General features: G+C 35.4%; 1 protein-coding gene across 1 annotated transcript in view; it reads right to left on the minus strand.

The window, feature by feature from the left end:
* RhoGAP1A (Rho GTPase activating protein at 1A) overlaps positions 1-18,007 on the minus strand; it is a 465,208-nt gene that overhangs the window by 257,968 nt on the left and 189,233 nt on the right. Inside the window, exon 11 of the mRNA XM_090368823.1 lies at positions 16,411-16,526. Coding sequence (XP_090224949.1) covers positions 16,411-16,526 — 116 coding nt within the window. The remainder of the gene's footprint in view (positions 1-16,410; positions 16,527-18,007) is intronic.

Consider the following 18,007-nt stretch of genomic DNA (forward strand, 5'->3'; position numbering starts at 1 on the left):
ACTTGTAAGTTTCAAAATTAGCGAGTTGTAGACAATCAAAGCGATTTTTCTGTTTTCTTTCTTCATCTTTCTATCGAAATTTAAAATCCACTGTTCAAAAAACTTCACTTGTCATTCAAGCTATTTTGTTGTAGTCCAACTCTAAAAACTTTAATCATTTGAAACATCGGGGTTGTTTACTTTTGCCTATTACCACAAGCTTCAGTTTTTTATTACTAGCCATATTTGCACCAACCAAGACTGTAATTCTCTCCTTACTATTTTTACCACCTACACATTTATCACCTTTAAAATTCAGTGTCTTGTTCAGCAAACATTTAAAAAAATAGACCTGATACATCAACGTTGAATATGTCTTTGGGTTGGTAGGCCTCCATAATTTTTTTCAAAACTGTTTCTTTTTAATGGGTACAGTCTTCTTCAATTACAACTCCACTTTCACCAGATATAACTTTTTCGAGTAAGCAATGGTGCTTTTTAAATTTGTCTAGACGACCAGAACTTGCTTGGAATGTTTTATGGCCCTGATATCGGCATGTTTTGGTCTCGAATCAACTTCACCTACTTAAAACTGGCCTCATCTACAGCCTCATACAAGCATAATTTTGCACACTTCTGACTGGGTCCCCGTTTCCTCAAACAGTTTGAGAACTGAAACACGGTTTTTCAGAATGGCTGACATTCTGAAAAACCATGACACTACTGGCAGGGATACCAAATTTTAAAGTGATTTCTGTTTTTTAAAGCTCCGATTTATACTATTAAGCACTTCCACTTTTTCCACTACACTCAAAGACTTCCTCTTAGATACTGATAGGTTACTTCACAGCAGCTAAAACAAAACTGATTTAGGGACCACTTATACCTACCATACAGAGATAGGCAAAATTCAGTGAAAGTGTGGATGACTCATTTTTGCAAAACAACAGATGAATTTCTGGGATAAAGGAAAATCACTCTCTCTCTCTCCAAATTCTCTAATAGGATGCTTACAATAGAAAACAGGTTGACCAGAGCCAATATCTCTATCAGGAATATGCCTTAATCTTTGCCAATACTGTGAACAACACAGAGATAGCAGTTGACCAGTGTGTCTTCTCAGTACAGTAATGGCCTTATGGGCAACACTAAATTGTGGAATGCTCTTAAGAACCCCTTAGCTATCAAAAGCTAAAGTGATTAATTGTTAATTCTTTTAGCTCTTAATTCCTGCTTTCTACAGCATCAGTTCTACTGCCTAAAGGCCAGAGGTGCGAACAATGAGTACCCAGGTCTCTCGAAATCAGTTCATTATATGGAAGTTTTCTTTGTTATATGGAAACTATTTTCAATGTAATGACCAAGGGAGAAATCAAAAAAGTTCGCTACATAGAAAAATTCGCTAGTTTGTTAGAGAGAGGTCTCACTGTATATTGACTGATATATAAAATGATAACAGTGATTGACATAAACTAAATTGATTATACCGATTGTGATCTGATAAATAAAAGCCAGGCATATTCAATCTCGTTATTTGGATGTTTGAACATTTGCACAAGAATAATCCTTCACCTACAACAGCATATACTATTTAAATTTCCTGCACTGTAATTGATCAGACAATGATTTTAGTCAAAATGCAGTCAAAATTTAGTATGGTTTATAATTAGATTTACCTTTTGGCCTCTCAGTAGAATGAATTCTAGTTCTGCATGCCTTTTATCATTGATATCTGGAGAAAGAGGGTTGCTGATCATTTTTGGATAGAAAATGGAGAGGTCTTTATGGTTTTGTGTCTATATCATAAGTGTTTTTATTTAAGTTTTAGAATATGAGCCACACCTTCATATCAAAAGAAAGGTAAGCTTTCAATGTTTTTCAAAATATATCCCAACTTAAGGTATATTAGACTTTTTCATATAATCCTTTTATAAACTAATAACAATAATAAAAAGAGTGGTCAGAAAGTGTGAATCAAGTGATAATAGAAAATAGGGTAATGTTCTTGAAAATCTTCTCTAACTATGTAGCCCTTCTAGAGTATAAAGACATAATTCATTTATTTTATTTGAAATTTTTTTTTAACTTTATATGTTAATTTTTTCACTTGAGTGTTTCCTAAGTAACTGGCAAAAGACAACAGATTGTCCTGGGAAGTTTTTCAGATATTTCATTAGTGCATTTCTATAACTTCCACCCAGTTCATTTATTCACAGACAGCAATAACAAAACTAATGATTCCACTAGTAATAGTACTTCCAATGCTGCTCTGTCAAATCTTTTCAAAATTAAAAAATTAAGTCTAACAATTGGATATTTAGTTTAATATTCAACAGTAAATTATATTTTTAGATATTTATTTATTTATTATATTATTTTAATTTTTGAGTTAATATCCTAATTCCGCTTTATGTGGAAGGCACCAGCAGCATTTCGGTCAATACTGTCTAAATTCTGATTTCCCTGGCATATAATTATTATTTCTATTCCTATTTAAGAATTATTTTTCATTTAAAGTTTTTCAGCTGGCCAGCTGAAAGGCACTGTTCATGTTCCTCATAAACAGTTTTTTTTTTTCGTTGTCTCACCAGAATGAACTGTTTTTAATCCAAATTTCAATCTGATGAGATATTTTCATTCCAACATTTCTGATCTTAATTTCCTAAATAGGGTGCTATCATGGGGGGTTATAATGATTTATTTCACAACTTTCCAGTTGGGTACTCCATGATTCAGGTTGTATCAGAATAGAGAAAGAACCTTTCAATCCAGCCTAAGAGCAGTGTTTAAGAGTTAACAGGATGCAAATCTCCATTCACTGTGGCCTTGTGGTTCCTGATAATACATCCCTACAACAGGTAAAATTTTGTCTTACATTTTGGAAACTCTTGTTTGGTTGGCATTTAGTTTTTGGTAAGTCTGGCATTAACATTGAATTTTATCAATTTTTTCACTTTACTTGGTGGGCAGAGGAGACACTAGTGTCAGCTGTCATCATTGCTTCTTTTCAAAATCCAATTTCAAGTATTTTAAAAAAAAATTACCAACTGTTAGTACTACAAAGTAAACAAAAATTTTTAAAAAGCATTCAGGAAGCTTCATTTTAAGAATATATTAAGACTGATAAATTTCTCTATCATTATTAACACTTGCATAATTATACCTCATTAGGATAACTCTTTAATACCTCATTAGTGAAAACTCTTGCATTCCAAAGAACTTCATTTAGCAAACATATATATTAATACTAAGACCTTCATTGTTTTGTTTTCTTTTATTTTCTCAAAATCTAAGTCACTCTCCAATTAAAAAAATATTCTATGATAGAGATTTTACATAGTTATTCATTGTAAATGGATTAAGTTGGATTACGTATAAAGTGTAGTTAAAGTTAAGTAAGCAGTGATCATGTTTGCAAATTAAATTTTGATTCTAATAAAAAGCGATTCTATCTACAGGCTTTAAAAATAAAGATATAAAGCATAAATTTAAACTTTATTACCAATTAAATGATACGTGAAAATTGGAAGAATATTATTCACAGGTAATCAAAATAAAAATAAATTTATACTTACATACATAGTTTAATTAATATATGTACATATCGATTAAACATAACACTTTGTAATATGATTATAATTTAAAACAGTCACTTTAAATTATCACTACAAAGTTTATTTATAAATTTTTCAATATTGTATAACAGCCTATATTCACGATCAGTTGCACCAGTTTCTTCCAATGCTCTCCTCAGAATGGCTATAGCTTGAAGAGTTTGCCGTTTTGAAATTGGAATTTGTTCGGGTTCATCTTCATTTTTCTCCTCTTGGTGAAATTATCAGTAATAGACTGGGCAATTTTACATCTGTTAAAGCTGTAGTAACTTGTAGATCAACAACTATGTCCACCCAATCATTAAATTCCTGTTCATCCATTTCTTCGGGCTTTTCGACATTATCAGTATCATGCTTTGTTCACTATCATGAATAATTAATTCAAATTTTTTTTGAAACAGCTGCTAATGCAGGTTTCGGAAACTTCATTCCAGGCGCTCATTTCCATATGAAGTGCATCCAGAACAGTTATCTGGTTTGCGATACTGTATGACTTTCCCAAACCATCTATACTGGATGATTCTTCACTTCATATCCGATCTATAAAAGGCCTTAAAGGTTTTTATTATTCCCTGGTCAAGAGGCTGAATCAGAGATGTAGTATTTGAAGGTAGAAAAGTAATTCAATGTTTTTGAAAGTAAACTTTGGGTGATTGGGCAGTTGTCCTAAACCAATGCAATTTTTTTTGTTTTTCTTATCCAGTTGCAAATCTCATTTACAAATATAATCTTCTAAAGAAGCTGTCATCCAAGCATTGGCATTATTGGCGTATTCAACAGGCAGCTGTTTTACTCCTTTAAAACATTAGGTGATTTACTGTTGCCTATAACTAGCGGCATAATCTTGATTGTTTCCATCATGTTGCATGTTAAAAGAAATGTAATTCTGTTTTTGATCTTCTTTCCTGCAGACACAGAGGAATTTTTAAAAGTCATATGATGGTCTCGGGTAGCCTTGTAGACCCTGTTTCATCTGTATTAAATATGTCCTCAGGATTATAAGTGCTTAACACAGTTTGCTAAGAGGTTTTCAACAAGTTGTCAGCTGAAGAACCATCGGAATCCTGTTTTTCTCTGTAAAGTTTTTGTAAACAATATCATACCTCTCCTTAAACTCTGTGTAATTTTTCAGCAAAATCATTAGCTTTTTGAAGACGAATGCTACGATTGATTGGTGCATTATGTGAGATGGCCTGTTTGAACCAAACGAACAGAGCTTCATCTACTGTTCAGCATTTCCCTTCATGCATCCTTTTTCTGGTTTCACTAATCACATTAGTGTTTAATGTATGACGTTATTTTAATAATTTTAGCATTAGCATTAGTAGAGGCATTTGATGCAAGAAAGCAAGCTTATGTAGCATCAGCCAAAAAAATTAAAGTAAAATAAATAAATAAAAAATAACCACTTCCACTTCACCCCTCTGTTCATTCGAAATACCTGTCCAGCCGAGACTTAAACTTATTTAGGCTATCAACTTCCATGACAAGGGATGGAAGTCTGTTCCACCTACCAACCACCCGCTGGCTAAAGGCAAATTTCCGCACATCTATCCTACATCTGTCTTTCCTCAATTTGAATTTATGCTCTCTCAGGTGATTATTCTGAGCAAGAGGAAGAATCCCATCAGCACTGAGCATGCTCAAACCATTCGACGCTTTGTACACCTCTATCAGATTACCTCGCTGCTGCCTAGTCTCCAGACACTATAATTCGCAAAACTTAAGCCTTTCTTCGTAAGAGCACCCCTTTGTTCCATTCACTAATCTTGTTGCCCTTCTCTGTACTCGTTCTAGCAGCTCTACATCTTTCTTGAAATGAGGTCTCCAGGCGTGTATACAATACTCTAGGTGTGGCCTGACCATTGCCTATACAAGGGAATGGTCAGGGAATGGTTTTTTATCACCTCCTTATCCCTGCTAGAAAAATTCCTATATATCATTGACAATACACCATGAGCTACTCTTGCAACCTGTCTGCACTGCTCAGAGAACTTCATATCTGCCTGCACAACCACCCCCAGGTCCCTTTCTTTCTCTACCACTGTCAGTGTTGTACCACAGAGTTGATACGTTGCTCTGGGGTTGCTGTTTCCCATATATAGTACTTTACATTTGTCAATGTTAAACTTCATTTGCCACCTCTCAGCCCATCTGCTCAACCTTTCCAGATCCTGTTGCAGCAGCTTAGTGTCAGTAGTGTCCTTGACAACCCTGCCAACCTTCGTATCGTCTGCAAACTTGACTGGACATTAAGCTTGATATACCATCATCAATATCATTTATAAATACAGAGAACAATAAAGGACCCAATACTGAACCCTGAGGGACTCCACTAATAAAATTAGTCCACGATGAGCAGTGTCCATTGATTACCACTCTCTGTCTTCTCCCCCTCAACCACCCCTTTATCCATAGCAGCAATTTGCCTCCAATGCCACACTGCTCCAATTTGTGCAGCAGTCTTCCATGTGCAACAGTATCAAAAGCCTTTCTAAGATCCAAGTATATAATATCAAAGTTATTCCCTGCATCCAGTTCTTTTGTGACTGCATCATAGTATCCAATCAAATTGGTCAGGCAAGACTTCCCCTTAACAAAACCATGCTGTGTCCGAGCTATAACTGAAGTCTTGTCTAGATGATCCTGCAGTGCTTCTTTAACCAGTGCCTCCATTAATTTTCCAGGAACAGAAGTTAAACTCACAGGTCTATAATTACTTGTGTCAGCCTTTGATCCTCCTTTGTGAATTGCGGTCACATTTGCACATCTCCAGTCCATGGGTACCTCCCCTGAGTCCAAGGAAGCTCTCATAATTATGGCTAAGGGTTTGCTTACTTCCACTGCTGCCTCCTTTAATATAACAGGATAGATTCCATCCACCCCAGGTGCCTTTCTTGTGTTTATCTTCAACAATTTCTCCTCCACTTTACTCTCAGTTATTACAAGATTCTCTAGCTTACTGCAAGAGTTGAATACACCTCTGGCATTCACCTCGCTGAATAACTCCTCATGTGTGAATGTCGATGCAAAATATTCATTTAGTTTGTTAGCTACCTGAGCAGGATCATCAACAGTTGACCCATCGATATCAAGTGGACCAATCTGATTCATCCCCTTCCTTCTAGAGTTTACATAAGTAAAGAACTCTTTCCTGTTTTTCTTCGCATCCTTTGCCAAGGATTTCTCATAATCTGCCTTTGCCTGCCTAACCTCCTTTGTAACTTGGTTACAGATCAACTTGTATCTATCATAGGCTTCTGTGTCCGTTTTAATTTGTACGTATCCCATGCATTTTTCTCCTCTGCCATATGCCTCATTAGTTCATCTGACATTCATTTAGGCCTAAACTTTGAACAATATTTCTTAGTTGGTATGTAAAGCCTAGTAGCTTCCAAGATAAGTTCTTTGAATGCTTCCCATTTTGAATTTGCTGTTGGTAACATCATCAGTTGATCCCACTGTAGAGAATTTAAATACTGCCTCAGTCCACCGTAGTTGCCTTTACGAAAGCAATACCCCTTCCCTTTACCCCTAATGGCAGTTACCTCTTTGAGTAAATCCCACTTCAGAACACTGTGATCACTGCCACCTAGTGGTTCATTTATCTGCAGATTCTTAATGCATGAAGAATCACTACTGTTAATCAAATCAAGAGTATTACTCCCTCTAGTTGCCTCCCGAACATGCTGATGTAGAAAACAATCATCCAATAAATCCACAAAAGCCTTGCTAGTGTGTGAGTGACCAGCCCCCAAATTCCAGTCAATATCTGGGAAATTAAAACCCCCATAATAAGACTCTCTGATTTACTGGCCCACTCTATTTCTCTGTACAGTTTCTTATTATACTCATCAGAGTCATTAGGCCTATAGCACACTCCTACTCTCAATTTTGATCTCCCAATGCTTATGTCACACCAAACTGACTCGACACTGCACTGTCCAGCGATGTCGACTGGCTTCACTTCCTTGGATTTTATGTGTTTCTTAACTAATAGCATAACCCCTCCTCCCTTCCTATCCTGTGTATCCTTTCTGTAGACATTGTACTCCCCAAATTCCAGTTCTGCATTCCTTATATCTGTGTGACACCACGTCTCTGAAATCCCAACACTATCTGCCTTTGATGTTTTGAGCAATACCTCAAATTCATCAAATTTATTTACTAGACTCCTAGCATTGGTGTACACGCAAGTATACATGCACCTGCTCTTCCTCTTAGCCACCCTAACACAACCCATGTGTTTACTTGTACCCCAATGATTCCCAGCAGTCTCTCAAATATCCTGCATCTTATTTTCCAGGCTGCTGCTCAATCCAATAGAAGCAGTGCAAGAATCACTTTCTCCTCTGCCAGTGGCTACTGTTAATCTATTAGTCCTTGTATCCCCCCAATCTAGCAGTTTTCCGAGCCCCCTAACACTGGCTCGATAGCATCAGCAAACATTCTTGCATCCTTTCTATTTAAGTGTATCCCATCCCTGTAGAAGCAGTCTCTCCTGTTAACAAGTACAGACCAGGCTGAAAAAAATTCTAACCCTTGAGCCCTGCACAATCTTTCCAGGGCCGAATTGATCGACAGGGCTCTCATCATATACTCCCTCCTATCGTGTCTGGGCAGAATTGCAGACACTTTCAAATTCAACCCTAATTCGCGGCTTTTTTTCATCAGTGACCTGTACTTGTTAAGTAATTCCGCCGGTCCCTACTCTTAATATCATTAGTGCCAACGTGTACAACTATGTCACCTTTTGTGCCCTTAAAAGATGATATCCGCTCTACAACGTCATCAACCTTTGCCCCTGGCAGACATACCCTGGTCCTGTTCCACCTATCCTTTTTACAAAGCATGTTTCCCGTTTCCCTGACAATAGAGTCACCAACAACTACTAGTTCCTTTGGGACCAGCGCATTCTGCCTTGGGGGCTGCCACTGTGTTGCGCGATGGCCAAGTGCAAGCTCTGGCATTGGTGTGGGCAGCTGAGAGTTTGATGGGCCCCTCACTTGTAATCCTTCGAGGGCATCCACCCTGTCCTTCAAGCTCTCATATAGGCCCATAACAATGCTGAGTTGACGCCTGATTTCCTTACACTCCTTGTATCGCGCACATACAAAGACATCCCACATGGCAGTATCATGTCCCATACCTCACTGCTCCGCAAACATCAAGCAAATAGTGCATCTTAAAAGGCTGTGATTCAGAGGGCAACTGCCCCCCTCAGTTCTCCTCTGAGCCACAGCATTCCCATTAGCTTGAGCCTTTTGCTTTGCTGCTCTGGTTTGAGTCATGATTTCGATTTACTTTCAATTAAAATTTCAATTTCAGTACAAAATTAAATCCTAAACTTGTATCCCAACACAGTTATAACGCTATATTTATGTTTCAGTAACGAGTGTTATCTACGAAATCTACGAGTGTTATCCACGAAATCTACGAGTGTTATCTACGAAATATTTATGTTTCAGTAACGAGTGTTATCTACGAAATATTTGTTTCAGTAACGAGTGTTATCTACGAAATATTTGTTATCTACGAAATCTACGAAATATTTGTTTCAGTAACGAGTGTTATCTACGAAATCCTTTTATATAACTTCCGTATCAAGTTATGTATTAATTACTTATTTTTACTAATTATTTATATTACGTAACCTAAGTGGTTATATGTATAGTTAAAAGTACAATTTAATTGCCAATGAAGTTCGACAAGATTAATAGATTTTACTGATTAATTTTCGCGTAGCAATGGCGGCTATTTACGATCGGTAAACACGTGGATTTGATACCCTTTCCGATACTAAGTAATACCTACAAAATCTCTATCTACTTAAGTACCATAAATAGGAATATAAAGCTACTCTAGAAAATAAGTTAATATGTCAATTTAAACTAATAAAGCAGAAAATAAATCAGAAAAAACTTCTCTGTTCCAAGAGCGGCAGAAAGGCACGTCCGCACAGGCAACCCTCGTCCTCAGATTATGATAAAGATAACTGAGGCACTCCTAATTTTACTGCTGCTTCCCTTCAACACAATGCGTAAGTTTAATTTGTTGTATGTGTCTATAATTTGTAACTTATCTTTTACACTCAAATCCACTCTCTTTCTGTTCACCGACTTTTTTTTTTTTTTTGAGGAGTAAAATATAAAACACAGTAAAAAAGATAAGTGTCAATCAATAACTAAGCAAACAGCATGTAAAAACTGTGTGCTAACACGATATGTACAAGTCAGATACTGAGTAAAAAGTTTAAAAGTTCAAATTCTAAAAATTTATGTTTTTTATATGAAGTGAAGGGGAAACACATTTCACCATAATAAAGTAAAAACACACAACTCCGGCTATCAGTATTATCGTAAATGCAATAAGTTTGAGTTTACTACCCATTTATAAAAGAATGTACAAAAAAAAAAAAGCCCAATAAACCGAAAACTGCAAATTGTTTTTACTGTTTCATGGTTGTGACCTCTAGAAATGTGACCTCCAGAAATGTGCTTTAAGGCTCAGCTAAAATGCACAGTTTAACTGTAAAATAAACTGAACTGAGCATTCTATACACAGCACAAGGTTCACATCAGTTTTGTTATTTCATTCAATGTTTTTGTGAGTTCGGGGTTGCCATGAGTAGAAGAAAAGGGATTACTGTTTGCTTGCCGCATCGGCTTTATAATTATCAAAAAAAGAACAATATGGAGTAAGCTGTGGTATTTGAAAAGGAATATTACGTCTGATAATAACCTTCTCAACGAGTTGTGGGAAATGGATATAGACAACTACAACAACTACAAAGTATACATGCACCTGTTCCTATTCTTAGCTACCCTAACACAACCCATGTGTTTACTTGTACTGCAATGACTCCCAGCAGTCTCTGAAATATCCTGCATCTTATTTTCCTGGCTGCTGCTCATTCCAATAGAAGCAGTGCAAGAATCACTTTCACCTCTGCCAGTGGCTACTGTTAATCTATTAGTCCTTGTATCCTCCCCCAAGCTAGCAGTTTTCCAACCCACCTAACACTGCATCAATAGCATCAGCAAATATTCTTGCACCCTTTCTATTTAAGTGCATCCCATCCCTGTAGAAGGGGTCTCTCCTGTTAAGAAGTACAGACCAGGCTGAAAAAAATTCTATCCCTTGAGCCTTGCACAGTCTTTCCAGGGCTGAATTGATTGACAAGGCTCTTATCATATACTCCCTCCTATCGTGTCTGGGCAGAATTGCAGACAATTTCAAATTCAACCCTAATTCACAGCTTTTTTTTCTTTTTTTTCAACGTGTACAACTATATCACCTTTTGTGCCCTTAAAAGATGAGATCCGCTCTACAACATCATCAACCTTTGCCCCTGGCAGACATACCATGGTATGTCTGCCAGGGGCAAAGGTACAAAGCATGTTTCCCGTTTCCCTGACAATAGAGTCACCAACAACTACTAGTACCTGTGGGACCAGGGCATTCTGCCTTGGGGGTTGCCACTGTGTTGCGTGATGACCAAGTACAAGCTCTGGCGTTGATGTGGGCAGCTGAGAGCTTGATGGGCCCCTCAATTTAGATCCTTCGAGGGCATCCACCCTGTCCTTCAAGCTCTCATATAGGCCCATAACAATACTGAGTTGTCGCCTGATTTCCTTACACTCCTTACATCGTGCACACACACAAAGACATCCCACATGGCAATATCATGTCCTGTAACCGATTGCTCCACAAACATCAAGCAAGCAGTACATTTTAAAAGGTTGTGATTCAGAGGGCATCTGCACCCCTCAGTTTACCCCTGAGCCACAGCACTCCCATTAGCTTGAGCCGTTTGCTTTCCTGCTCTGGTCTAAGTCATGATTTCGATTTAATCCTAAACTTGTATTCCAACACAGTTATAACGCTATATATATTTTTCAGTATCGAGTATTATCTACGATTTCCATTTATATAACTTCCGTATCAAGTTATGTATTAATTAATTATGTTATATTTGTAATCTAAGTCGTTATATGTATTTAGTTAAAAAGTACAATTTAATTGACAATGAAGTTTAACAAGATTAATAGATTTTACTGATTAATTGACAATATTATATTATATACTATACTAAGCTTATGCTATCTAGTTCGGGATATAACGTTGTATCATATAACAATTTCGGCAAGTTACGAATGGTAAATCTACGGACACTTAAGTATTAATTAACTTCCAAATCTCGCTGTCTCAATTCAGAATAAACTAAGGATCCTGACTAAGTCTATAAGCTACTTATATAAAATAATTTAATGTAACAATTGGTCAATAAAGCAGCTAAATATGGCTAAGAAAACTTCTCGATCAGCGGAACTGCAACTTGAAACACATGGATTTGATACCCTTACCGATACTAAGTAATACCTACAAAATCTCTATCTAAGTTAAACTTTAAACTAAGTATCGTAACTAGGAATATAAAGCTACTCTAGAAAATAAGTTAATATGCCAATTTAAGGTAATAAAACAAAAAACTTCTCTATTCCAGGAGCAGTAAAAACTTCGCCTGCACAAAGCTATTCTCGTTCTCGAAGTTCTCTAATGGGTTTAGTGACTTTAGTTAAAACTGTTAAAATCTGCTAAAAATTGCTTCTCATTACATTATATAAGAATTCAAGGGGAAGGTGCATCAGCTGATAATGAAGCTGTCAAGAAGTATGCAGAAGAATTTCAAAAAATTATTGAAGGGCACAGATATACAACACATCAAGTTTTCAATGCAGATGACACAGGTGTTTGGTGGAAAAAAATGCCCAACAGAACATTTATTTGAAAATAAGAGAAAACTACACCAGGTTTTAAGAAAATCAAAAGATTGTGTAATGTTACTTATGTGCAGTAATGCATCAGGAGATTACATGATAAAACCTATGCTAGTTTATAGATCCTCTAATCCTTGTGCAATTAAAGGTGTAAATAAAAAAGCATTACCAGTATACTGGAAAGCAAATAAAAAAGCTTGGGTAACTGCTGATTTATTTAAAAAAAAAGTTTCCAAAATGTTTTGTACCAGTTGTGGAAAAGTATTTAAAGCAGAAAAATCTAGATTTCAAAGTTTTATTACTATTGGATAACACACCAGGGCATCCAAAAGATATGTCATCCAAACAAAGTAATGTTCCTACCACCTAATACAACTTATTTAATTCAGCCATTAGATCAAAGCATTATATCTACCTTTAAATTCATTACATCAGAAAATCACTACAACGGATTTTGGAAAAAATTCATTCCGAATCTATTGAAGTGGTGGAGGTAGGGAAACATTTTTCAATTGTGGACTGTATCAGAATCATAGCTTTATCACCCAAAGAAGTAAAACCATCAACATTAAATTCGCGTTGGAAAACTGTATGGCCAGAGTCAGTTCATTCAGGAAATATAGTTGAACCAGCAGAAAATGGAATCGGTGCGATAGTAGAACTTGCTAAGTCAATTGAAGGGAAAGGTTTGATGATATGACTACTAAAGACGTTCAAGAATTACTGGTAGAAAAAGAGGCTATTGGAGTAAATTTGGTGGAAATGGCATTGGAGGTAAACCAAATCAATTCAGAGGATGATAGCACAGATGAAAATTCTGAAGTTCCAAATTTTATAATAAAAAGCATATGGGAAGGCATAAACTTAGTCAAGCAATTAGAATCTTATTTTTTTTTAATACAGATTCTTCAACTGAAAGGAGCACAAAGTTCAAAAGGGAGCTTTACAAATGCTTAGCTCCATACTATGAAATTTAAAAAGATCTACCATGCAAAAGCAAAGAAACCCAGATTACTGATTTTGTAAAGAGAGCAGAAGATACACGAAATCTAGATGCTGCAGAATAAAGTTCAGAAGGTGAAAATATTCTGCAACAAAGAAAATCTTCTTGTTTGTGCTTAGCAGTGATGAAGAGGAAGAAAATTAAATGACCGTACATTATATGGCATATATGTATCGCACTTTGTAAGGCGTTTGTTCAGTTATAACTATTTTTAATAAAAATTAAATTTCCAATAGTTATAAAAAAATATTTTTTTTTAAAAATGGTGTATTTTTGTTAGCTTTTGGAATGTAACCTCCTTTTTGTACTGGTTCTTAGTCGCATGTAACATGGTTTTGCACTACATTACATTTTATAGGAATCTAACATCCGTGTTATATGATGGTTACCTGTATTAGGGATGGAAATATTAGAACCATACAGTCAGTCCTAATTTAGCGCGGTTTGCATTGCATGAGGGTTTTATAAAAACTAGGGTTATGGACTAACTGTAGTATGGTTACAAATATGTAGTGTTTTGTAACCAAAACATTACCAAACAATAAATAATTGTAATAAAATACGTAAGTGTTTATGTAATAATATGTATTTTATTATGTAATAAAATTTGCTAATACTTTTGCTTCTATCTTAAGCAAACTTCTTTGTTTGATCTTCTATCCAAACAGCTAACAGACGTTCCATCTCTTAAAATTTCTTCATGTCTTGATCTAATGGATTTTGTTACACTTTGAGTTGTTCCTGCTATGAAACGTACTTTTATTTTCTCTGAATTCTTTCTAATTGTTCTCAGCATTGCCTCATTTAGGCCTGTAGTATGCACAATATCACATGTTCTTTCATTTCTATCAAAGCATTTCACAATTTCGCATTTTTCTCTATCGATATTGTTTTTGTTTTTCTCTATCAATATTGTTTTTCTTTTTCTCTATCAATATTGTTTCTTTTTCTCTCTGAATCTGTAGTATCTTCACCAGGATGCTTCCTTTTCATGCTTTATTCAAGAATTTTACTCATTTTTAGATAATAAAGCACAATTACAGTATAAAAAGAACAAATGAGGAGGCACACTTGATACACATAAACAAAGCAGCGTGCATGTAGCAACTGAATAAACAACGCAGTAAACACACTATTATTACCTCATAATAGTGTGTTTACTGATCTCACATTTTACTAAAGCACATTTCTGGAGGTCACTACCATAAAACAATAAAAATAATTTGCAATTTCTGGTTTATTGAGCGTTCCTGCTAGTGGAATCTGATATAAACGGATAGTAAACTCGATCTAATTGCATTTGTGATAATACCGATAGCTGGAATTCTGTGGGTTTTTACATTATTATGGTGAATTTGTTTCCCCTTCACTGAAATCTTCAATCATAATAAAAAAACATAAATAAATTTCAGCATCTTCTCTTCATTCCTATTGCGTTGCAATCAATTGGGATAATTCCCACATTCGACTGTCATTTCTTGCAAACACAAAGGCGAATCATGCATAAGTGAATTCGGTCCATGTTATATACGACATCGTTGACCTATTTATAAATAGTGTACAATCAAATTCGTGTAGTGCAAACACGTGTTATACAAGGACTGACTGTACTTAATTCTAAGTAAGAGGAGCTCACCTTGCCAGGAATGCAGTAATATGCAGTACAATTTGGTGAGAGAAATGTTTGGCCAATCTGATTAGCTATTATGAGGTAGTCACAGCAGAACTGGAGGCAAAAAATAATTTTTTTACATCTAGTCTCTCTGCATTTGGGTAGTATCATGTATTTAGATTTCAGTAAAGCTTTTGATTCTGCTCCATAATATAAAAATGGAGAAGCATGGCACTGGAGGCAAGCTACTGCTATGACCAAAAGGAGAATTGAGTGGCGATAATCAGAGAATAGTTATTAATAGTCACTGCTCTTCAAGGCCTAATGTAATTTCCCCTTAGTCTTTTTAATATTTATTAACAATAATGATGTCAAGTTTAGTGTCTAAGTTTGCTGATGATACAAAGATGGGCAGAGCAATTACAGACAATAATCAGAGTATGCTTCTCAAACAACATTTGAATAAATTAGGCAGATGGGCTGAAAAATGAAAATTGATGCTTAATGTTAATAAATGCAAGAATAGAACAATCCCAGAATAACATAACATTTGGGTAACATCTAGCTCAAGGTTGTGGAGTATAAAAAAAGACCTAGTGATAATTGTACAATCCAACATTAACTCTATGAGCAAGCAGTGCACAAGGGCAACTAGAACAGCCCATTAGTTTCTGTCAATGATGCACGGGGATTTTTTCAGCAAATATAAACAGGTGATTATAATTTTGCATAACGAAATGGTTAGGCTATGCATACAGGTTTCAAAGCTACATTTTTGAAAGGATGTAGATCTGTTCAAAAGGGTGCAGAGAAGAACAACAAGAAAGGACACAAAATTGTTATCTTTATCTTATCTTTCTTCAGTGATGGACATAGATACATGCACATGGAAACAAATGTAACTTAAATGACAGTTGCAGGAAAGATGGGTGGGAAATTTAGTTTTAAGTGGAGTTTGTTTGTTATTGGGTTTTTAGGAGCATTAGCAACTAAGGCCATATTGCTCCGGGAAATGCGGTGGTCATTCCCTGACCTTTCCGCATCCTCCATATTTAAGAAGCATGTGCTACGCACTGCTGCTCCTTCCCACCTGGCTACGGAGGCACCGGTTTTAAGTGGAGAAAAACTAATATAGTTCCATAGGTACTATAGTGGGTATTTAAACTACTGCTGATTCTTAACATAAAAGTGAAGAATCAGCAGAATCTTCACTTTTGTGTGTTAAATACTTGTATTCTGGTGGATACTTTAAATCCTTTTGTAATCATATTCAATAAAATTACCACATCACATAATAATACTCCTTCAACTTAACTAATTTCCAAATATTTTAAAAATGTTTTGTATCATCACATTGTTTTGCATTATTTTTAATTGCTAATGGAACAATAGTAAGTTAAAATTAATGATGATCCCACATACCTCTTTTCCTTGGTTTATCCTCTCTTCTTTTAATATCTGATCTCTTATATTACTAGCCCGAGATTTCAAAGTTATAACATCCATCGGAGAACTCTCTCTCACTGATTCTGGTTCAACTGTAATAATTTTTATAGATTAAAATACAGACAGAAAGTATCTTTAATTATACAGGGTTTTTAAAAAGTGCTTACCAGTAAGAAAATTGAAGTTAAATGCATTTTGGTTTTTTTTTTGTCATTTTTGTAAGCAATTTGTATGAGCTAGAAAGTAATATGGGCAAGAATATTCTAGACCTAATCATCACCAATGAATCTAATGAAATCATAGGGATGATAAACAAGAAGCAATCACGGAGTTCTAAGTTGGATGGATGGATGGATGGATGGAGAGAAACAGAGCAGTTAATGGCAAATGAACGGGTTTTAAAGAGATTATGAGAGAGAGAGAGCACAAATAAGTTAGAATTACGATGTCTTAAGAGAGGGGTGGCCAACAAGTCAATCGCTGCTTTAATTTAGGCCGATCGTGACAAATTTTAAATATGTATAAAAATAGATTAGTCAAAATTAAATATTATTATTACGCTCCCCACTGCACACACTTATTACAATCTGTTGAAACACGTCACTACTCTTGTCGCTGCACAGCACTAATCTTGTCGACTGAAAATTCTCGCAGTTACATTGTGGAGAGCAATGTATGTGTCGAATTCTCATTTAGCTTACTTAATATTAATAACTGGACAGTACTTACACATTAATTTAATACCCTCTGATTTAAAATGAATACTACGAAAAAAGATTAAAACGTATAATTTTCATCAAGAGTGGGAACTTTTTGTAATGTTAAAAGAAAAATGTGGTTGTTTGATTTGCAATGCTTCTGGCTATACCCAAAATAGGAAATTTATAAAGGCAATTCAACGCACTCCATGCTAAATACCAATCGGATTTTCCGCCTAATAGTGACCTTAGAAAAAATATATTAAAAGAAGTTAAATCCAGATTATTAGAGCAACAAATTTCTTCATGACACATGATTTAGAATCTAAAGCAGTAACTTTAGCATCATTTAACGTGAGTCACCTTCTTGCAAAAAAATGCAAACCATTTTCTGATGGTCAATTCATCAAAGATGCATTTTTAGAAATAACAGATTCTCTTTTTAAAAATTTTAAGAACTAAAATGAAATTAGAAGTGCTCTTCAAGATTTGCAATTATCTAGAAATACTGTGATGCGACGCATCCAAAAAATGAGTAAAAATGTGAGCGGACAATTGCGTGCTCATATTGCTAATTGTGTGTCCTTTTCTTTACAACTGGATGAATCTACAGACGTCAGTGATATAGCTCAATTGCGCGTTTTTATTCATATGTTTTGGATATTCTGCCACGAGAGAAGAACTGGTGGGTATGGTTAAAAGAAAGAACTAGAGGTCTTGATAAATTTAACGCATTCAAAAATTTTATTGAAAAAATTAAATTACCACTATTTAAGCTCGTATCAATAATAAACAATGGAGTAAAAGCAATGACGGGGCATCTTTTGGTACAATGCCATGAATCCTAATGGATTCATCGCATTGTGCCAAAAGGA

This window comes from Mastigoproctus giganteus, chromosome 1 (assembly GCF_048544385.1).
Source record: "Mastigoproctus giganteus isolate SK-2022 chromosome 1, ASM4854438v1, whole genome shotgun sequence".
In the NCBI taxonomy this organism is placed as follows: domain Eukaryota; kingdom Metazoa; phylum Arthropoda; class Arachnida; order Uropygi; family Thelyphonidae; genus Mastigoproctus; species Mastigoproctus giganteus.